Here is a 24,685-nt window from a genome sequence, read left to right on the forward strand (position 1 = left end):
TCAGCTTCAGCATCAGTCCTTCCAATGAATATTCAGGGCTTATTCCTATAGTATTTGATCTCCTTACAGTCCAAGGGACTCTCAAGAGTCTTCTCCAACACCACAGTTCAAAACCATCAATTCTTTGGCGCTCAGCCTTCTTTATGGTTTAACTCTAACATCTGTACATGACTACTGGAAAAAGCATAGCTTTGACTATCTGGACTTTTGTTGGCAAAGTGATGTCTCTCCTTTTTAATATGCTATCTAGGTTTATCATAGCTTTCCTTCCTAGGAGTAAGTTTCTTTTAATTTCATGGCTGAAGTCACCATCTGCAGTGATTTTGGAGCCCAAGAAAAGAAAATGTCACTGTTTCCACTTTTTCCCCTTTTATTTGCCATGATACACACATACCTGTGTGTAAGTATGCATTAACGATTGTTCCCTCCAGAAACTGAGATTCTAATTGCCACCCCAACCCAACAAATTCTTAAAAAGTTTCAAGATTCTTCAATTTTTGTATAATTTATATAAATGTTACACTAAATATGGCTTTGATTCCGAAAAATCAAAATTATTAAACAAGGGGTAGGAAACTCCTAGTCTTTTCTGCAAATAAGAAAACATATATCAATTGACTATGATGTTGTATTCTACTGGAGACCCATAGTGATTTTTTCATAATTTTGTGTGTCTTCTGATTCAGAGAAAGGACGCATTGACTGTTAAAATAAAAACACTATAGGAAAAAGATGATCAATACAATATAGAAAAATAGGAGACGTAAGTTAAAACAACATTGTTTAAATAAAAAACAATTTTTTTTTGCTTTTGCTTTTGTTTTATTTTACTGGTATATGTCACATTCATTAAAACTTTAGTTTACAGATCTTACTTTCATTACATTGTGTATAGGATAGAAGGAACCCTAAAGCATAACGATTTTAAATTAGCTAAAGATATTAAAATGTAAATTGTACTCATTGGAATTATTTATAGACATCTGGAAATCAGTTCTGAAAATGCTGAAAATTTACACTAAACTAAGGTAAATTCCAAGTTAAGTCATTTTGCATTAATGAAAGATAATATCAGCCAAGAAATAATACATCTAGTTATACACTCATGTTTATTCTTTTCAGTTCTATTTGTCAAGGTTTTCAAATTCCATGTACAGTTATTAATATGTATTTAAAGGTATATGTATATACCAAATATACTAATAAATGGGAAAAAAGTAGACACAAAGTTATATAATTTGGAATGTCTGGTTATTTTTACTGAGGCTCTAACAACTTGAACAATTTGTGTGTACCTACATCATTCTCATAGGTTATAGCTCTGTGTAATATTTATAATTAAAGAAGAAAGGAAAGAAAATATTAAAGAGATAATCACAGGAAAAAAATCTCTCTTACTCTTTCATACTAAGATCTCAATAATCATGTGAACCTGATCATGATTTTTTGTATAATTCATTATCTACTAGCTTAAAATGAAGAAGGTGAGGAAGGGTGAAAGAACAATTTAATCTCTGATGTTAAGAAAACCCTTCCTAGATCTTAGTTCGGAACTTCAGGGTAGACCCCTTCATTTGCTGCTCATAGTGCATGTCAAATTTCTCATTCAGGGCTACTGTAAAGTGATTCTTCCAGTCTCCTACATCTCCTATAAGAGAAAAGAAAAGAAAGCAGTGAACAATATGTCTTCCAGTCAGAATAGAGAAATTTTCTAATATCTATCACTTTCATTAACACCTAATCAAATTTTACTTTGCAACCCTTAATTATAAGTATATACCATAAATACTATATATTTAAGAATGCAAACAAGGATTTGTCCTGATTGTTTAAAAATAATAAAACAAATAAACATACAAAAAAAAAACCCAGCACATTTATTTCTCTGACCTTCCTTTCTTATGCTACTTAATTTTCTTCTCCAATTTCCTTTGAAATATTTGTGATCCATGTTTTACCTCTCCTGTGGTATTAAATATCATCTTCATGTTGAGAACATTAAAATCCAGAAATGTCTTCATACCCAAGTGCCTACCTGATGTGGTCACCTGTATTTCATAGAAACATCTCAAATTCACCCAGCTAAAAAATAAATTCATTTTCTTCCCCACCAGACTGTATTTTCTTTGAGTCATTTTCCATAACCTGGTTAATTGAATGCAGATATCCAATGCATAAGCTTGGCTGTTGTCTTTAGGCCAGAATATCTAATTCTTTATTTATATCCAGACTTTCTTCATAGCCATTGCCTCCTCCCCATTTTTACTGCCACCAACAGTTAGAGAAACTCCTCAATATTTACCACCTGTGCTGTTACAAAAGTCTAAAAGGTTCTTCTTTGCTTTTCATCACATCCAACTCTCCTCTGAAAGGAAGAAGTCTCTAGTACTTTAATCAGTAGTTCACTTGTCTTCTTAATCCAAGAAGCTCTAAACGTTCCCAGTGAAATAATCCAAAAAGCATAAGATAGAAAATGTGTCTTGAAAATCAGATTCTGTCAGAGGACTCAGTAGTATGAAACATTTTACAAGCATGAAAATTATTTTTAGTTTATTGTTTTATGTTTAAAATATATGAAGACATTCTGGGGAAAGAAACTGAGATAATATAAGTAACCTAAATTTAGTCTGCATGTTATTCTTTTTTCAGGGGTACCCTGTTTTAACCCAGTTGCAAGTTTGTTAATACAATTGTTTAAAAAATCCTTAACCCTATCATTGACAATTTGGTTCCAAGAGGAAGATCATTCTTTTATTTTATTTTATTATTTTTTTCTTCCAGGAGGAAGATATTCCAAGTAACACTGGATGTCCCAATACTTTGCATATCCTATCAGTTCAGTTCAGTTCAGTCACTCAGTCATGTCTGACTCTTTGAAATCCCATGAACTGCAGCACGCCAGGCCTCCCTGTCCACCTCCATCTCCTGGAGTTCACTCAAACTCATGTCCATCGAGTCGGTGATGCAATCCAGCCATCTCATCCTCTGTTGTCCCCTTCTCCTCCTGCCCCCAATCCCTCTCAGCATCAGAGTCTTTTCCAATGAGTCAACTCTTCGCATGAGGTGGCCAAAGTACTGGAGTTTCAGCCAAAGTACTGGAGTTTCAGCTTTTAGCATCGTTCCATCCAAAGAACACTCAGGACTGATCTCCTTTAGAATGGACTGGTTGGATTTCCTTGCAGTCCAAGGGACTCTCAAGAGTCTTCTCCAACACCACAGTTCAAAAGCATCAATTCTTCGGCGCTCAGCCTTCTTCACAGTCCAACTCTCACATCCATACATGACCACAGGAAAAACCATAGCCTTGACTAGATGGACCTTTGTTGGCAAAGTAATGTCTCTGCTTTTTAATATGCTGTCTAGGTTGGTCATAACTCCTTCCAAGGAGTAAGCGTCTTTTAATTTCATGGCTGGAATCACCATCTGCAGTGATTTTGGAGCCCAAAGAAATAAAGTCTGACACTGTTTCCCCATCTATTTGCCATGAAGTGATGGGACTGGATGCCATGATATTCGTTTTCTGAATATTGAGCTTTAAAGCCAACTTTTTCACTCTCCTCTTTCACTTTCATCAAGAGGCTTTTTAGTTCCTGTTCACTTTCTTCCATAAGGGTGGTGTCATCTGCATATCTGAGGTTATTGATATTTCTCCTGGCAATCTTCATTCCAGCTTGTGGTAGTTTGAGAATTCTTTGGCATTGCCTTCTTTGGGATTGGAATGAAAACTGACCTTGTCCAGTCCTGTGGCCACTGCTGTTTTCCAAATTCGCTGGCATATTGAATGCAGCACTTTCACAGCATCATATTTCAGGATTTGAAAGAGCTCCACTGGAATTCCATCACCTCCACTAGCTTTGTTCATAGTGATGCTTTCTAAGGCCCACTTGACTTCACATTCCAGGATGTCTGGCTCTAGGTCAGTGATCACACCATTGTGATTATCTTGGTCATGAAGCTCTTTTTTGTACAGTTCTGTGTATTCTTGCCACCTCTTCTTAATATCTTCTGCTTCTGTTAGGTCCATATCCTATATGCCTATGTATTTATGAACTGACTGTGTCTCATCAAGAACATGCCTCCTCTCAGTAGATGTCACCTCATTGTATTTTGATATTTTTACCAAGTTGAGCAGTATTTTCTGCTTAGTGCTTTGAAACTTTAGTGCTCTTTTAGCATCTTTGTAGAAGTATAATTAATACACAGAAAACTGTACATATTCAATGTGTACCATTTGATGTTTGGACATTTGACATTTAGTCTTGAAAAATGTCTGCCACTTAGCTAGGGAAGAGCTGACTAACTGTTCTAAGGTTGTTTCCTCATCTCAAAATGAGATAATAGAAGTTTTTTCCTAACTCTTGTATTAGAATTTTTAAAAAAATAGAATTTACAATTTGTATAACATAAGCGTGTAGCACCAAGGCATAAAGACTTAACAAATAATAGTTAGTAGGGTGTGGTATCGGAGAAGGTGATGGCACCCCACTCCAGTACTCTTGCCTGGAAAATCCCATGGACAGAGGAGCCTGGAAGGCTGCAGTCCATGGGGTCGGGAAGAGTCGGACATGACTGAGGGACTTCCCTTTCACTTTTCACTTTCATGCTTTGGAGAAGGGAATAGCAACCCACTCTAGTGTTCTTGCCTGGAAAATCCCAGGGACAGGGGAGCCTGGTGGGCTGCTGTCTATGGGGTCACACAGAGTCGGACACGACTGAAGTGACTTAGTAGTAGTAGTAGTAGTAGTAGGGTGTGGTATTAGTGCTAGTACTGAGGCTGGGGTGACTATTTGTGGTTCTTAATATAATTTGTTGTATGTACCAAATAATCAACATGTAATAGTAATTTATTAGTAGTAGTACTAGTATTTTATGTTTCTGCAAAACCAGTCAATTACAAATAGTAAATTTCTAATAGTAATTTCTTAGTAGTAGTATTAATATTTTATACTTCTGCAGAACTGATCACTCAAATATGGAAACAGCTCTGAAGAAAACAAGTGGGGTCCACAGGCATGAATAGACTTTAATAGATGTTTGCCTGTACCTGTTTAAACTTAGGCCTTCCTGTAGCAATGGAGGCAAATAACATGAGCATCTCACCTTTTCTCATGAAGGGAGATACTTTTTGGTTCATGACTTCATCCGGCAATGTTGTATAATTGGTAGATGGATTGTTCTTCATCTCCTGGAATGAAGTGTGTTTTATAATCTTGTCCACAAGCTCATCTGATGCCTTCCTTCCCAGAAATTCTAACAATTTCATCACCTCTTTCCTGATATTCTAAGAAGAAAAACATATTTTGTTTTTGGAAAAAAAGGACACAATAAGAAAACCATTCTTCCCCTCTCCTCCCCACACTGATATTGGAAAGTAGGTTTCTAATGAGCAGTTTACCTGTCAAACTTCAGCTTAAGTATCACCTTCTTTGGGATTATTTCCTTGACTATTCCAATTTAAGTTAGATAACTCTATTTTTGCTCCATAAATTCCATATAAATCTATTGTATCATATATGTATTCTCACGCATTTTTTATTTACTTGTTTCCATAAAAAAGATAGTATCTCTACATATATGGTAAATGTCTTTTACTCTTACTTGATGTATTGCAGAAACAAGAGAAAACATTTACTCTTTTGCTCCTCATTTATGCAAATACAGAAGAAACATAAACCTGGCCATTATTGATCAAAATAGGGAGTAAATGGATAGAGCCGATTTGGGAGGGTGAAAGGGATGGATTAACTAATAAATTTTGTTCGAATGCCTTTTAAATTTACTGTCTTCAATATTCTAGCTATAGAACACAAATTTAAGTAACATAATAGCAAACTACAAATCATGGTTGCTTCTCATTCAAATCTGTTCTGCATTAAATTCTATAAAGAAATAATTCTGCCTCTAAAATAATATCCATAATTTTATTTTAAATATGTCCTCATCAAAACAACTCTAGAATTACTGTGAAATGAATTTCAATAATTGCTCAAAGATGTGAACAAGACATGGATATCAATTGCTTTCTTGGTGCTAATAAAGAATGAGAGAAGAGGGCTTCCCTGGTGGCTCAGTGGTAAAGAATCCATCTGCGAAAGCAGGAGACAGGGGTTCAATCTCTGATCCAGAAGATCCCACTTGCCGTGGAGCAACTAAACCCATGTGGCACAGCTATCAAGTATGTGCCCTAGAGCCCGGGAAATGCACCTACTGAGCCTACATGCCCTAGAGCCTCAACAAGAGAAGCCACTGCTATGAGAAGCCTGGCCACCTCAATGTAGTGTAGCCCCTGGTCGCCACAACTAGAGAAAAGCCTGAGCAGCAGTGAAGACCCAGCACAGCCAAAAAATAAATAAATAAGTATATATATATATATATATATATATATATATATAAAATAATTTAGAGAAGATATTTGTTATCCCTTAATAAAAAGATCTAGTATTTTGTCTTTCATTTATAAATTATTTGATATGTGTACATATATACTTTAAAGAATAAATATGAATGCAGCACCCTTACCTACTACCCAATGCATGTAAGAAAACATTCACAATTGGCTAAGGTCTTCCATTTGCAAGTTCCCAACTTCATTTTTCACTCTCCATTCCAATTTTCACAAACAACAGCAACAAACAAACTTGCTGTCCTGAAACTGACCTACTCAATCCTGTGCCTTTACTCTGCAGATTTGAAACTCATGTATGTATCCCTAGACAAAATATAGCTTGATTTTACTCAACTGATAAGCACATTTGAAATATATTCCTTTTCACTACAATATAATATTTAATTGTAGAATAATAGTACATACAATGCATTTATTCCTGAGTACATGTGTATTGGGGTTGTTTTTATGGTCGTGTGGAATGCTGTTATGGAGGTTGCTGTGCATATAAACTAATATACACATCAGCCCTGGGATTTCTTTGGAAGGAATGATGCTAAAGCTGAAACTCCAGTATTTCGGTCACCTCATGTGAAGAGTTGACTCATTGGAAAAGACTCTGATGCTGGGAGGGATTGGGGGCAAGAGGAGAAGGGGACGACAGAGGATGAGATGGCTGGATGGCATCACTGACTTGATGGGCGTGAGTCTGGGTGAACTCCGGGAGTTGGTGATGGACAGGGAGGCCTGGCGTGCTGCGATTCATGGGGTCGCAAAGAGTCGGTTCATGGGGTCACAAAGGGGTCGCAAAGAGTTGGTTCATGGGGTTGCAAAGGAGTCGCAAAGAGTCAGTGTCTTTGCGACCCCATGAATCGCAGCACGCCAAGCCTCCCTGCCGGGAGCCGGCATATTGCATATTGAGTGCATATTGCATATTGCATATTGAGTGCAGCACTTTCCACAGCATCATCTTTCAGGATCTGGAATAGCTCAACTAGAATTCTATCACTGCCGGGAGCCAGCGTGAGGAACTTCGCCCATGGCAAAGGTCATGAGGAAGGAGGCTCGGCATACGCAAAGGCAGGATAGAGCCTCAGGAGTCCCCCTGGAAATTCTCAAGCATCTACCCCCAAAACCAGAGTCTGCCTACTTTCTGCTTTGTGCTTTCACCTACACCTCTGACTTTACCGGGGGCTGTCCCCCACTACCTCTCTCTGAAAAAGAGTTAGCTTACAGCTCCAGTTAATAATTCCTGGGTGTGACAGTGTTTCAACCTACAAACTCCTTTGGAAATCCTCTAGCCTGCCTGAATAGGTTTTTCCGGCCACATGTGATTGTTCAGAGCCTCCCAACTGTGAGAGGCGGGAGATGTTCTAAACTGTCTAAACACAGATTCCTTTGAGTAGTTAAAAGATTGATTAGAAATTGTATTGGTGAAGGGTTTTTCACTTATTGGGCCAATGTTTGCTGCTAAGTCTCCATACCCCTTACCTATTGTGTCCTTGGCAGTGTATTGATTGATATAATGGGTGTATAGAAATGTAAGTAGTAGCCTCAACGTTTGTAAACTTGGACCCTTGAGTTAATTCTTTTCTTGATTGAGCCCACCTCACCTTTGCCCTATAGGAATGCAGCTTTGTCCAATGCTTTTTGGAGGCTGGAGCTTGATTTTAGAATAATCACCTTTAGAGAAAAATAAGTTTCTTAAAATGTTAACAGGCCTCCTGGCCAGAAGATGATGTAAATCACCTGAACTTTTGCATATGATAAGTTTGAAAGCCTGGCTTCGATTAGGACCAGGAACTGCTGTCCTTGCATGACTCCACCCCTTCCCCCATTATCCTCTATGCATAACTTAAGGTATAAAAACTACTTTGGAAAATAAAGTGTGGGCCTTGTTCACCAAAACTTGGTCTCCCCATGTTGTTCTTTCTCTTACCTTCTGGCTGAATTATTCAGCCTCTTTTTTCACTGAATTTCCTCACTGAGCTATCCTCATTCTATTACTCTTTATATCTTTGATAAATATTTAAATAAATAGGTCGCCTATGCCATCTCTCCTTCGAATACCCTGGATCAGCTGGGGCTGCACCCCGGCACCTCCCTGTCCATCACCAACTCCCGGAGTTCACCCAGACTCACGTCCATCGAGTCAGTGATGCCATCCAGCCATCTCATCCTCTGTCGTCCCCTTCTCCTCCTGCCCCCAATCCCTCCCAGCATCAGAGTCTTTTCCAATGAGTCAACTCTTCTCATGAGGTGGCCAAAGTACTGGAGTTTCAGCTTTAGCATCATTCCTTCCAAAGAAATCCCAGGGCTGATCTCCTTCAGAATGGACTGGGTGGATCACCTGGGTTCAATCCCTGGGTTGTGTTGGGAAGATCCCTCGAAAGTGAGTATGGCAACCCACTCCAATATTCTTGCCTGGAGAATCCCCATGGAGAGAGGAGCCTGGCGGTCTACAGTCCATGGGGTTGCAATGAGTCAGATATGACTAAGCAACTAAGCACAGCCCAGTCAGACTACAGCTCATTGTTGTGACTCTGCTGGGTGTGAAATAACACCTCATAGACATTTTTATTTTGAATTACCCTGATTATTAATGAAGCTAGAAAAAAAAACTAGATTTTTAAGACATTGTGATGTCATCATACTTTTGTATTTTGCTATTCTGGGGTTCTGTTTACTCTCTTCTGGAAGTTTGACTTGATACATGTAAGATGTTATTACTCTATCCTACATATCCAGTACTCTTTCTAAAGTATTCTATTTATCTCACTGAGGTACATCCTGTGGACCTTCCTCAGCATCATCTACCACATTACTAATTCACTATGTAGCCATGCCTTATCTGTTATTTAAGCCATCTTTTTGCTTTTCAAATTTTAATTTTTAGAAGTTATTTTAGAAATTCTGGTTTGCTGCTCTTTTTTCCCCCAAATCTGCTTTGTCAATTTTAGTAACCTCTTGTTTCTTTGTAAGATTTTAAATTTCTTCTTTTATTTTTTTAAATATGTGAAGTATAGCTATTTTATGGTCTTTTTTTTTTTAATAATTCCATTATCTATGGATTTAGAAACCAGTTAACTCTTCTTGCCCATTGTGATTCCTTTTGTGCATCTGCATCTGTGTGTGTGTGTGTGTGTGTGTGTGTGTGTTGTGTGTGGCTGTTGCTTTGATTTAAGAACTCAAACTCTTTCCACTTTTATGTTTGGTAATTTTTTTGAAACTTGAGTTTAAATGTGTTCATTTACAGAAGGTTTTTATTCACTAGCTTCAATCTATAGTGGAGTATCTGGATTATTGTAACTTTTGGAGTTGGCTGCATTATTTATTTGAAGGCAAAATTTTGTATCTACATTATTATCAAATGCTAACATTTTGATAATTATAAAGTTGCCATATCTTTTGAGTTTCTCACCTCCTTCATGTCTTCATAGAAAAGAAATAGCACTTGCGGATTCTTGCTCTTTTCCCACCAAGATTTTGTATGTTCAAACCAGGAACCATAAGGAACTAAGATCAGAGATAAAAACAATGTGAGCTCAGGGCTGGTGCATTGGGATGACCCAGAGGGATGGTACAGGGAGGGAGGAGGGAGGGGGCTTCAGGATGGGGAACACATGTATACCTCCGGTGGATTCATGTTGATGTATGGCAAAACTAATACAATATTGTAAAGTAATTAACCCTCAATTAAAATAAATAAGTTTATATTAAAAAAAAACAATGTGAGGACATAGCATCAACTCTACACTCAGACTCAGCTTGAAAATGAGGCTTCAGAGAAAAAAAATATAAATAAATGATCATGGAATGAAAACCAGAGATCAGCTGCCCATCTGAGGCAAATTTCTCTGCAGGAAGTATGTTGAAAAATCTACATACAGAAATATAATCTCAACTTTCATTATTATGACATAGTTTATGACTCAGAGGAAAAGTGATGGAAGTCTTTCCATTTGATTTAGAACTTATGAGAGTATTTTTGAAAATGGTGTGTGTGTCTGTGTGTGTGTGTTGTTAATGAAAGGAGGTGAGTAGTAGAGCTATCAATATTTTTATGATTAGAATGCAGTCCAGATCTCAAATTTACCATTTAAAAAGTAGCTTTGGTAACTGAATAATTTATAATTATAATAATTATATAATTTCATTACACTGTTTCAGTTTAAACGGTAAGGGATGCTTTCTTAGGGATCCTTAGTTTCATTCTCACTTTAAAAAGTTAGAAGATTTTGGACGTGATATGATATGACCAAATATGGATTCCTCTTTTCTCTCCCTCATCTTTTCTCACATGTATCCAAGTGTTTCACCCAGTAAAAAGCTGACAAGTTAATATAATGATGTGTGAGTCAAGGTATTCTGCTTTGCATTAAGTTATTGGATATTTCTTTTGTTCTTTGACCCTACTGACAATTATTTATTTATTTATAGTTAACCTAAAATAATATCAAAGGTGTGAACATAGTGATTCAATATTTGAATACATTACACACCAAAAGTTAGTATAAAATAATGACTATATTCCCTGTATTGTTCATTACTTCCCTGTGATGTATTTATTTTATAGCTAGCAGTTTGGACTCTTAATCCCCTTCATCATTCTGCCCCTCCCCTATCCTTCTCCATTATGGTAACTGCTAATCTTTTCTCTGTATCTGTGGGTAGGTCTTCTGTTTTGTCCCATTTGTTTCTTTGCAGAAAAGTCATAAATGACTTTTATAGTGATCTTATTCATCTATTTTGCAGAGGTACAGCATTATCTTTATCTGTTTTACAATGCATGTTTTGATGATCTTGAGGCATGTAATTTATTTGTGCTTTAGCATAAAGTTTTCCAAAGGTAGCAACAAACATAAAGCACATATATCACACTTTTATTGAGTCAATATTAATTTTGGATGATATAAATGACATTATTATCCTTTTCCTTACACTTATTATTAAGGAGTCAGAATGGCCTTCTTTAGTTAATACTAGATACTAAACACTTTCTTTCTTGAACCTGAATACTCTGTTGCTTTAGTCTGGAGTTAAATAAAAAGACAAAATTTCCCAGAATTTTTGCTCAAGTTAACTCTTGTACTATTCTAAGAAATCTAGTTGAATTATTCAGACTGTACAGAGGGTAGAATGAGTAAGAATTTTGTAGATATTCAGACTTCTTTGTGAATTCTGGCCTCATTTAGTATCTGAAATTTTTCTTAAATATAAATGAACAAGTTCTGTCCTCTATCTTTTTCCTTCTTGTTCAATGAAGTTATAATAATGCACTGTGAAGTACTTCTGTAATAAAAAGACATGAGAGAGAATCGGACACACACATATACATCTATATACCTACTTGCAGGCACTGTACTCGAATGTCCAGATTCTGAATTTTGCCATTCTCATCTGGAAAAATTATGCTTGTTCTAAGTTCAAGGGCTTCTAGAACTTCTGTGTTTTAATCAAGGACCAGGAAGGATAACAGACCAGAACAGAAAGCAAAAATTATCCCTAAAGATGTCATTTGTCTTGTATCATTTACCTTGAAAGAATTCAGAAAAGGAAAGAAACTCTTCATACCTTCTCCATCCATGAATTTCTCCACAAAATCTTGAAAAGAGTCAGGATCTGGAATAGCAGTCACCATTAAAATGAAAAAATAATAAGAAACAACCACATCCTTGGCATTCCGGGAAAGATAGATGATCTAAGGAAGATGAAATTAGTTATTAAATCACCTGCTATTTTTCAAATATAGTCACATCAAGATTTAAAAAGAAAAAGTTTATGTTTTTAACTGTAAACATAACATATATTTGCTTTAGAAAATTTATGAAATATTAAAATTATAAAAAAGGAAATTCCTTCAATAAACTGAAATGACAACATCTTTTGTATTGCTGTTCAATGTTAGTTTTCACTTTTCATTTTTATGCCATTTTCACATGTTTAATTTGAGAGCCTCAAATTCCACTGATATAAATTGGGTGAGGCAGATTATTATCTCCAAATTATAAGTGAAGAAACTAAACTAAATATGAGTCAGAATACATGGTTGAGAATTAATCAATGAGACTAAGCGATTTGATAAATCATTCAGTCAAAAAGTCTTCTGGCCTTTATACTACACAACTATGCTGCATAACAATTTTAAAAAGGTCCTGCTATGTTCTTATAGTCTTGAAGAAAAGCTAATTTTTATGGGATGCTTAGACCCCTAATACTCCATGCTTCCTTGGTGGCTCAGTGGTAAAGAACCTGCCTGCCAATGCAGGAGTCAGGGGTTGGATCCTTGGGTCAGGAAGATCCCCTGGAGTAAGGAAATGGCAACCCACTCCAGGATGCTTGCCTGAGAAACCTCATGGACAGAGGAGCCTGGCAGGCTACAGTCCGTGGGGTCGCAGAAGAATCAGACATGAACCAGCGACTAAACAACAACTCTGCATTGCAGGAAAAGAGCTGCACCAGTAAATTCTCTCTATGGTCTTCCACTTCCTCCTTCAGGCACCTGAGCCACACCATGGTCTATGGCAGCTCTTGATTCTCCACTCTTTAGTGGATTTGATAAGGCTCACTAATCTGTCTTACTCAAGTTTCTACACTTTCAAACAATTTAAAGAAATCTGTTTGAATATTCTAAGAAGTATGGTTTTCATTTTTAAGGCCCCACTATAAAAAGCTCCAAATACTACAGAAAGTCAACTTTCTTTCTCAACAAAGCTATCATTGGCCGTATGAAACTTTTCCACATTTATTTAAAATTTCCCCTAGCCTTTTTGCTTATGAGCTGAATGGAATTCTTTGCCACTATATATATATATATATATATATCCACAAATTTGCTTTATCATTTTTATTCCTTTTTTTGTTCATATTGTTTCCTCTGTCTTGAATATTCTCTGCATCTCAAAATACAATCTATATTAAAGTTTTGCTCCAGGTCATCCACGAAGCTTTTTTTTTTCCTAATGTACTCTTTTTTTATTGAGTTATAGTTGATGTACAATATTATATAAGTTTTAAGTGTACAACATTGTGATTAATAATTTTTAAAGGTTACCTCCACTTATAGTTTTTATAAAATATTGACTATATTCCTTGTGTTGTACGATATATCCTTGTAGCTTATTTATTTTATACATAGTAGTTTTTACCTCTTAGTTCCCTATTCTTCAAGGTGGGGGAAGGCAGAATGTAAAAGCAACCCCTCTTTCCTTAAACTTCCAGTAGTTTATCTTCTCTGCATTTTGGAAGATTTGATTCTATACACTAACTTTTCACTGTGCATGCTCTTCCTGCCTTTGAGGAAAATCTAAGTCTTTCCCCTCAGCTCTCTCAAGTCAAAGTTTCTAGTTTGCCCACAGTTCACTTGGGATGTAATCTGTCTTAAAAATCCTACACTTGAAAAATCCCTGTAATAATTCATTCTTCTCCTAACTGAAGCCATTTTTAAACTTACGGTCACTCCCTTGCTTAACTGAAGATTTGAACATCAGACTCATAATATTACTCTCTATTCCAAAGCTTTTCATCATGCTGTGTAATTTTAGTGTTTGTATACATGATCCATCAGATTCTTTAGGTTCTTGGGGTCTTTGATCATTACCTCTATTTTACTTCAGTTAGCAACATTTGCAGCCAATTCTTGAAACTAGTCCAGTACCTTAAAGGTTCTGAAGACTTGTCCTTGAGCACCATTTCTTCCAAGACAGTTCTGTTTCTTTATCCTTTCTCTCTTATCAAGGATATATCTCTTCTGCAACAACTCCAAAGCCTCAAGTTTACTGACTTCAATTGCTTCTTGTAGCTTTTAGCTTGTTCCTTTTTTTCACTCTCTTTTTTTTTAACCACTTAAAGTTTTTAGTTCAAAACTCCAAACACACTTTTACCAATAGTTTCAATCCACCTGTCTTCTTGTCCACCAGTGAATCACCCTAGAAGTACTCAAGTTGTGATTCATCCAATGGTCTCCTACTCTTGATAATCCCTGAGATAATAAGCAGGCTTTTGAAGACTGTAGCTATTGTAAAGGTACAGTATCTTTTCATGTCCAAGTAAAGGGATAACACCAAGACTTCATTCCATTCTTCAAAGAAAAAAAGTAACTTGGCCAAATATCTTGAAAAAATAGTAGTCACACATTTCCCAGAAGATACATATAAATAGTATTTATTAAAGAGAGAACTCTTATGTATGACTTCAGAAGGATGTATGTGATCTTTCTAGGATTGCTTATGATAAAAGCAAACAAACAAAAAAACACTGAAATCTTCAAAAGTTTGCACTATGTAGCTCCAAAAAATGTCATCTATACCATGTTATATCACAGTACAAAATAGAAATACTTCATGACTCTGATAGATCCCTTTTTGGTCAATAATGACTACATATAGTACTTTAATATCTCATATGTTTAGTATGGATCATAGTGTGTCCTAATAAAGCTAGTAAAGTCTTGAGGAACAACATCAGTGGTCTAAGACAATGTTTGGCCTGTACTTTAGGATTCCTTGTTATTATTCTTTCTAAACAGCAAAACTGATCATCTCAATCAGCAGCTTAATATGGCTGTAACTCCTCATTATCATCAAAGTAGAGCCCAAACTTCATAAGTTGGCCTCCATATCTGTTGCAAACAAACCCAGCTCATCTCCCATCCCTCATCCAACCAGTACAGGCACTCAGTCTTCCAGTTAAATTGAACTGGTTTCACATCCCACCTTGGGTTGCCTCAGAGATTATATAGACTAATTCTTATGCATCCTTCACATATCAGATGAGATGTTACTTGCTTTAAGGTTCCTTCTCTGCCCTCAATATCTAGGCCAGAACTCTTCCTTTGCTTGATCTATATCACCTTCTGTAGTGTCTGTTATTTATCCCTTTCCCCTGTGAACCATGTGTCCATAAAGACAAAGATTACATGTGTATTTGTTATATTGCTGGCTCATGATAGGCACTCACTAAATAATTATTCTATCATTTTTGTCTGGTTTATCCTTGCCTAGCTCATTTGCATGCCTCACAAGGCCAAGCACAATAGTTTGCAAAAAGAGTACATTGACTACAATTACTAATAATAACAAATAAAAGTAGCCATTGTAAATTGTTTATAACATGCTAGGTACTATGTTAAGCACTTCACAAGCATTAATTTAGCTAATCCTTATAACAACTCTATGTGAAATGCAATTATTATCCCTCTTTTAAGATGAGGAAACTTCAGCTTCCTGAAAGCTCAGAGAGTTTATCTGTTTTTCTGAGAATCAGCTCTGGAGTTAGAATTGAAGTCTAGACCTTCTAACTATATTATGATCCACATTTTTAAAATGTCTATAGATTCAGTGAAGAAATAAATAAACAAGTGTATATAAGACGCAGGATATTACCTAACTTTATTCATTGTAACATTCTTTGAGTTGGGTGAAGTTCTAAGAACACTTGACTCTGTTACCTTACAGTTCTTTTCCCAAAATGAGACTGGAAGAAGCTTCACAGGCAGGTGAGACTTCACTATTCTAGGAGATGCCATCTCATTTAATTGTTCCACTCCTAATTTAAAAAAAAAAAAAAAGTTGGACAACTTCAAAAATTACAAATATTTGTATGGATTTTTACAGATTTTAAAAATAGAAATATCTATACATTCTATATTATGTTCCTAATAATGATATGTATTCACTATGACAGAAGTTTAGATAGATAAAATCATACAGAAAAAAAATAGATTAAATAAATTTTCACCACTTTGAAAAAAATCATTATTAACATTTTGGTAAGCATCCTTCCATACAACTATATCAATATGCCCAGACTTATAGCCATATAAATACCAGACACACAGATGAAATTTTTTAATATTTTATAATTGCATTTTTCTTAATATTTTGTACCAACACTTCAGTGACAACAAACATATGATATCATAATATGTTTAATGACTTCATGTCACTTTTACCTTCTGTTGATTAACATTTATATTGTCTCTAATTTTTTACAATAATAAAAGAATCTGTGATGAACATATTTTTGCACATCCTTGAAAATTTATGGATATGTCCCTAGTGTTTAAAGTATCACTGCATATATCCCAAGTAGAGATATAATTCTCATATATTACTAGGCTCTGATGAAAGCATGTCAGAGCTTTCCTCACTCACTCAATTCCAGGAATATGCTATACTATAAACTGTCAAGATTTAAATTTACATACCTCCCTATGTAGACAACATAATACTAATTGCCATTTAATACTATTGCCAAAAAATGCTATTTTGCATACAGTCTTTCTTGTACCATTTACACCCACACATTAAAATATATGTGTATAGCTTTTAAAATTAACTTATGTATTACCATTCATCACGTGTTCAGTGCTACATTCCAGGTAAGGAACTCTATTAAAAATGACGTCTTCTTTGCACTTTTCCACATCACCGTTATTATAAATCATGCATATAATTTCACTAAGCCATGTTGTACCTGAAAAAATTAAACACACCTGAGTCTCCCATTGACAATGCATAATGATAATGCAGGGATCAATGTATTTATAGTTGGATAAAGTAAGACGCTACCAATGAAATAGCATTTGAAAGTTGTCAGAATCGCCACAGGACACAAAAACTATTTCCCCTAATATTTACTCTTATACATAGCATCAAAAATAAGGATGAACATAGTTGTAATAAAATACACCTATGATAGAAATTTGACTTTGTCAAAAATGAATTGTGATATTGTACAAGCTGATAACTTATTTGAATCTAAATTTTCACATCTAAAAAGTAAGCACACTTTTAACCACAGTGTTTCTCAATAGCTTTTATGCCTCAGGTTGAGTCCTAGTACAGAGAATATAGAAAAGAAAAAGTCTGGTCCTTGTCCTGTGATATTCAAGGGCCCTCAGAAGAGTCAGAAACAGTGCTCAATAATTACACTTCATTTTTCTTAAGTGGCTGTAATATAGATGGGCACAGGGATTTAAAGAACTGTAAAGGAGGACTTGATGTGCTTCTGCTGTTGCCATGATGTTTCCACAAGAAAGAAATGACTTTAAGAGAACATGGTAATTGAGCTTAGCCTTAACAAATTATTGGCATAAATTCACTAATTGTGTAAGATAGGAGAGAGCTCTATCAGACAGAAGAACTCTCTCTCCTTTTTTTAAAATCAAAAGCCAGATATTTACAAATAGTAAAGTGGTGAGGAAATGAATTGGATGTAGATTGCTTCTGTTGTGACTCTTCTGCGACCCCATGGACTGTAGTCTGCTAGGCTCCTCTGTCCAAGGGATTCTCCAGGCAAGAATACTGGAGTGTGTTGCCATTTCCATCTCCATGGATCTACATCCATGGATGTAGATTATAAAACCTAAATCAGAGGCTACTTGAAGGGATGAATGGAGATGAGGATCCAGTGTCAAGCAGACACCAAGCCTACAAAGCCTTGTAATTCATACTAGAGTTCAGGTCATTTCTAAAGGATTTTAAAGGTCACTGCCATACATCAAGAAAGAAAGCAAGGTTATAAGGGTCATGTTTTGGAAGACTTCCTCTAGTGGCAGAGTAAATACAATAATGGAGTAAAGCGTCATAAGAAGGTGACAACAAAACTAGAAGCTGACTCTGAGGCATATCTATGAGACTAAACAGGCAAAACAGATTGATTGATTGAATACGGAAGATGAAGAAGTTAAGAGAAACTGATTCTGAAATAGCTCTCATATGTCCTCAACAGGTGACTGGTTTTGTGCTGACATTGATCCAGACAGGAAAGAGAATGGAAGACCACTTTAGAGTCAGAATAGCCTAAGGTATATTTAACGTTTGACATATTTAAGTACTAATTGGAGCAACCAGATAGAGAAGAAGTCTGGATTGGACTTTCTAATTTCTAAAGTTCTAAGATTGTAAGACTATGACAAACAAGGTAAGTTCAGGAAAATATATAATAGATATTCAGAGATGGACTTCAGAAAGAGGAACTGATTAACTAAAAAGTGCTAATTTTTTAAAAAATCCATGAAAATTACTTATACTTTGTCTATACAGCAATGACAACAATGACATAAAGACAGGTAATTTTAAATTTTACTAATGGTTCTATAGTCATCCATCTATATTATGTGAATTTCTTATATGGCAAAAACCCATTTATCAGTGTGCTGCTTAAATTATATGTACAGATTGTAGTTTTAGAATAGAGCTATCAGTTCAGTTCAGTTCAGTTGCTCAGTTGTGTCCAATTCTTTGCAACCCCGTGAATCGCAACACACCAGGCCTCCCTGTCCATCACAAACTCCCAGAGTCGGTGATGCCATACAGCCATCTCATCCTCCATCGTCCCCTTCTCTTCCTGCCCCCAATCCCTCCAAGCATCAGGATCTTTTCCGGATGAGTCAACTCTTCACATGAGGTGGCCAAACTATTGGAGTTTCAGCTTTACATCAGTCCTTCCAATGAACACCCAGGACTGATCTCCTTTAGGATGGACTGGTTGGTCCTCCTTGCTGTCCAAGGGACTCTCAAGAGTCTTCTCCAACACCACAGTTCAAAAGCATCAATTCTTTGGTGCTCAGCTTTCTTCACAGTCCAATTCTCACATCCATACATGACTACTGGAAAAACCATAGCCTTGACTAGATGGACCTATGTTGGCAAAGTAATGTCTCTGTTTTTTAATATGCTATCTAGGTTGGTCATAACTTTCCTTCCAAGGAGTAAGTGTCTTTTAATTTCGTGGCTGCAATCACCATCTGCAGTGATTTTGGAGCCCAAAAAGATAATGTCTGACACTGTTTCCACTGTTTCCTCGTCTATTTCCCATGAAGTGATGGGACCAGATGCCATGATCTCAGTTTTCTGAATGTTGAGCTTTAAGCCAACTTTTTCACTCTCCACTTTCACTTTCATCAAGAGGCTTTTTAGTTCCTCTTCATTCTGCCATAAGGGTGGTGTCACCTGCATATCTGAGGTTATTGATATTTCTCCCGGCAATCTTGATTCCAGCTTGTGCTTATTCCAGCCCAGCATTTCTCATGAGGTTCGTGACATTGTACAGGAGACAGGAATCAAGATCATCTCCATGGAAAAGAAATGCAAAAAAGCAAAATGGCTGTCTGAGGAGGCCTTACAAATAGCTGTGAAAAGAAGAGAAGCGAAAAACAAAGGAGAAAAGGAAAGATCTAAGCATCTGAATGCAGAGTTCCAAAGAGGAGCAAGGAGAGATAAGAAAGCCTTCCTCAGTGATCAATGCAAAGAAATAGAGGAAAACAACAGAATGGGAAAGACTAGAGATCTCTTCAAGAAAATGAGAGATACCAAGGGAACATTTCATGCAAAGATAGGCTCGATAAAGAACAAAAATGGTATGGAACTAACAGAAGCAGATGCTATCAAAAAGAGGTAGCAAGAATACACAGAAGAACTGTATAAAACACAGCTTCATGACCCAGATAATTACGATGGTGTGATCACTCACCTAGAGCCAGACATCCTGGAATGTGAAGTCAAGTGGGCCTTAGCATCACTATGAACAAAGCTAGTGTAGGTGATGGAATTGCAGTTGAGCTATTTCAAATCCTGAAAGATGATGCTGTGAAAGTGCTACACTCAATATGCCAGCAAATTTGGAAAACTCAGCAGTGGCCACAGGACTGGAGAAGGTCAGTTTTCATTCCAATCCCAAAGAAAGGCAATGCCAAAGAATGCTCAAACTACTGCACAATTGCACTCATCTCACACGCTAGTAAAGTAATGCTCAAAATTTTCCAAGCCAGGCTACAGCAATACGTGAACCGTGAACTTCCAGATGTTCAAGATGGTTTTAGAAAAGGCAGAGGAACCAGAGATCAAATTGCCAACATCCGCTGGATCATCGATAAAGCAAGAGAGTTCCAGAAAAACATCTGTTTCTGCTTTATTGACTATGCCAAAGCCTTTGACTATGTGGATCACAATAAACTTGGGAAAATTCTGAAAGAGATGGGAATACCAGACCACCTGACCTGCCTCTTGAGAAACCTGTATGCAGGTCAGGAAGCAACAGTTAGAACTGGACATGGAGCAACAGACTGGTTCCAAATAGGAAAAGGAGTACGTCAAGGCTGTATATTGTCACCCTGCTTATTTAACTTATACCAAGAGAATAGAGTTATAATATGCCACTATTTTCTGTGTATATAGCAGAACTTGTATAATATGTCCTTATTTAATACAGAGAATGAATGTGGGAGAAATGAATGGCTTAATATTTAACAGAAAAGGTGCATTTGTCCTTTCTAGGTGAAAAGGGAACAACTTTGACATAACAAAGAGACTTACCAGATTTGGGATAGGTGACAATGACAAGGTCATCTGGTCTTGCCTCAAATTCCTCCACGTTATGAAACTGCTCGATAAATTTTTTATACATTGGTATTCCACCAAGTTTGCCAAAGTAATCTGAAAAGGATGGTTTGGAAGAACTCATCGTGGAGTGGTACACTGAAAGAAAAAAAGATACGTTTTCCACTTCACATGCACTTTAAGTTGTTTTAATATTAATAGTAGTCCTGTACATCAAATTTCTCTTGGCTGTCTAACATTTCTTATATGTTGAGCATATAGGGTAAGGAATATTAAAGAAATGTATAACATAGCCTTGGTGCTTTAAGAGTTTCTATTTCTATTACTAAGTCTAACATATAAAAGAATAAGTAGTACAAAGCACAAATAAGTTACATGTTTTAAGACTATGTACAAAATGTGTGATACATTCAATAGAGCCTTGATTTCTCTGTCAAAACTGATAAAACATATAAAAAGACTAAGAGATTGTGAAAATGCAACAATATTTTGGCAAAGAATCCCTTTAATTAATTTTGTATACATTAAATAACAATAAATTTTGATGGCCACATTTGATAGCTATTGCCAGATGTCAAAGTCAAAGCTTTCTTTGATACTGAATATGTTTCATTCAATGAAAAAAAAAAATCAAATGCTTGGTGAGAGTATTAAAAAGATGAAAATAATGACACTGTAATGTATATGTCTAAGACACAGATTCTTGAAGGTATAGAAGAGTATGACCCCCTAGCATTACTTATACTTTTCTCTCTCACTTCATCAGTAAAGTTGACACTCTCATTGAGTGACTTGTGTGAAATTTATAAGGTTAAACAACACAGTTATCATTGACAGTGCCTGATCCCATGATATCTCATTTCATGTTCAGAGTAAGCCTTAGACTTTTTAATTAGGCAAACTTTCCTTTATTGGCTTTCAACTCCTCTCATTACCTTTTTCCTCTGCAAACTTACTCCATTCTGTGTTTGTGATATAGCATTTCAACAAATGTTATCCTTCTTTGATATTGCCCTCACAGGATCTCCTTTATTTTTCTTTTAAGATGAGGTATTAGGTGACTGCAGCCATGAAATTAAAAGACGCTTACTTCTTGGAAGGAAAGTTATGTCCAACCTAGATAGCATATTCAAAAGCAGAGACATTACTTTGCCAACAAAAGTTCGTCTAGTCAAGGCTATGGTTTTTCCTGTGGTCATGTATGGATGTGAGAGTTGGACTGTGAAGAAGGCTGAGCGCCGAAGAATTGATGTTTTTGAACTGTGGTGTTGGAGAAGACTCTTGAGAGTCCCTTGGACTGCAAGGAGATCCAACCAGTCCATTCTGAAGGAGATCAGCCCTGGCATTTCTTTGGAAGGAATGATGCTAAAGCTGAAACTCCAGTACTTTGGCCACCTCATGTGAAGAGTTGACTCATTGGAAAAGACTCTGATGCTGGGAGGGATTGGGGGCAGGAGGAGAAGGGGACAACAGAGGATGAGATGGCTGGAAGGCATCACTGACTCGATGGACGTGAGTCTGAGTGAACTCCGGGAGTTGGTGATGGACAGGGAGGCCTGGCGTGCTGCGATTCATGGGGTCGCAAAGAGTCCGACATGACTGAGCGACTGATCTGATCTGATTACTGAGTAAAATGAGGCTCATCATGCCAGAGAACTGGGCAATATTCAGTTACAAGACTGCCTCAGGATTGTTGTTATTGTTTAGTAGCTAAACCATGTCCAACTCTTTGCAACTCCATGGGCTGTAGCCCTCCAGGCCCTCTGTCCATGAGATTTCCCAGGAAAGAATACTGGAGTAGGTTGCCATTTCCTTCTCCAGGGGATCTTTGGGATCTTCCCAATCTTCCTGACCCAGGGATCAAACCCACATCTCTTGCACTGGCAGGCAGATTCCTTCCCACTGAGCCACCAGGAAAGCCCATAGTTTCTGCAGTACAACAAAGTGAATCAGCTATATGTACACATACATTCCTTTCCTCTTGAACCTCCCTCCTGTCCCCCATCTCACCCCTCTAGGTCATCCCAGAGCACTGAGCTAAGCTCCCTCTGCTATACAGCAGCTTCCCACTAGCGAACTATTTTACACATGGTAGGATCTCCCTTTTATCCACCCCTGTCAAAAAAAAAACCAACAACCCTGTAGGATAAGTTGTTAGACGCTCATACATGTGATTGAACCCAGGTCTCCTGTGTCTCCTGCATTGCGGGATGATTCTTTACCTGCTGAGCCATCAGGGAAACTCCTAAAAATCTGTATATCGAAGATATTTTATAGCTTTTCATGTTTTTATGTTTCATAAGTTTATTGGTTATTTTAATCATTTTGGTCGTTTGTCCATCAGAAGTGGTTTTTTTTTTTTCCTAAATGATATATAGCAGGTAATTTATCATTGATTTATAAATTGAAGATATCTGAAGTGTTCCCATCTTATATTGCCAGTTGTTTTTAATTTTTTAATGGTTTATATAGAAATTTATTGCTCATATAATCACTAGGGGGAAAAAAATGTGTACAAAAGGCATTCCTTGTCCTGCCTATTGATTTGTTTATTCATATGAACAACTTGCTTGGTGTTCTGCCAAGTTTGTAAGAATTGGCTTATAGTCAAGTGGGAGTAGCTGATTTATTATCAAAAGCAGTTGGCTGACTTCTGACTGACCCTTCATGGTCAAATTTTAATCTCAGGGTTAAACTAGGTGGCATATAATAAAATCCCTTGCTTTGTTTAGCTTCTTTTGGTAAGTTCTCTCATCTTGTAATGTACAGATTCACCTCCAGCTGATTTTTTCTTTCTCAAAAGACATAGTTCAGTTCGAAATTGTCAACTGCATTCCCTAACTGAGTGTGGAGGGTGCTATTGTCTAGAAACACTGACCAAAAATTATTAGAACTGTGATTCATGAATTCAGTTGAGGGAAGAAATATGTTTCTTCTTTTCTTTGTATTTCCTCTTCCCTTCTTCTTTCTTTCTCTCTTTCTCCATCTTCCCCTCCTCTACTCCCCAGTCTGCCTTTCATTCAGCGGTATATGTGAACTCCTCTGCTCTTACCAGACACAGAGATAAGTGCTGACTATCAGGATGAGTATAGATGCAAAGGGCTTGCTTCAGCCTCACCTTCTACAACTTAATTTGGATTTGAGCAAAGTGGCTGAAAGCAGAGAATATCCTTTTGGACATATTTCTATCCAGAACCATAGCACTATGTCACAAAATAGATGCTAAAAAATCCTCATTAAATTCAATTGTTTTATTGTTAGATCAAATCTGCTTGGGCTTTCTAGTATCCACTAGCAATTCCTAGATGAAACAGCCACTGTCCTGCCAATGGTGTACCTTGTCAACTACTTACCAAGGACTTGGATTTCTGCTCTTGAAGGTCAAATGTCTCTCACTTAAAAGTAAAGTGATATTTGCAAGTTCCCTGTTAGTAATAGATTGCTTCTGACATATTTCACAGAAGTAAACATAGAATTCAGTCTCCACTTTAACTTTTCTACTCTGCTTGCTTTGTTCTTACTTCAGTAAAATAGAGAACATGTTTAACATGCAGGGTTTACAAGGCAACTATGATACTAAGTTTTATGTTAAAACGCTTTAATTTAAACAGCAAAACATTATATAAATATATTATTTTTAATAAGTGATCTTTTATCACAAAGTGATTATTTGCTTTACGCTAAGTAAGTAAAATATTGATAAAAACTTTATTCTCTGTATTTCCTTTTTAATATAGTTTTGTAATAAATAATTCTGTATTTTCTATATCTAAAATCTAAATATTAATATCAGCAATAATAATAGAGATAAAACCTGTCCAGATGATCCTGTGAAAGCAACTGGGTAATCCAATTCAGTTTTCTTCAATCCCCACTCAGGTTTCAAGCTGCAAAAAAAGATGAGCACTACTGTGTGTTTGGAATGTTTCTGGTGGATTTTTATTCTGAATACCAGAGA

The 24,685-nt window shown here is 36.5% G+C and overlaps 1 protein-coding gene across 1 annotated transcript; it reads right to left on the reverse strand.

Annotated features, from left to right (window-relative positions):
* Window positions 1-813: 813 nt before the first annotated feature.
* On the reverse strand, window positions 814-24,685 carry LOC133249641 (sulfotransferase 1E1). Its single transcript, XM_061420372.1, has 8 exons — window positions 24,542-24,685; window positions 20,704-20,865; window positions 16,736-16,861; window positions 15,834-15,931; window positions 11,960-12,086; window positions 9,807-9,901; window positions 5,101-5,281; window positions 814-1,648 (listed from the first exon to the last, which is right to left on the reverse strand). Exons 2-8 carry the CDS (start codon window positions 20,849-20,851, stop codon window positions 1,536-1,538), a joined length of 888 nt encoding a protein of 295 aa, XP_061276356.1. The 5' UTR covers window positions 20,852-20,865; window positions 24,542-24,685; the 3' UTR covers window positions 814-1,535.

Source organism: Bos javanicus, chromosome 6 (assembly GCF_032452875.1).
Source record: "Bos javanicus breed banteng chromosome 6, ARS-OSU_banteng_1.0, whole genome shotgun sequence".
In the NCBI taxonomy this organism is placed as follows: domain Eukaryota; kingdom Metazoa; phylum Chordata; class Mammalia; order Artiodactyla; family Bovidae; genus Bos; species Bos javanicus.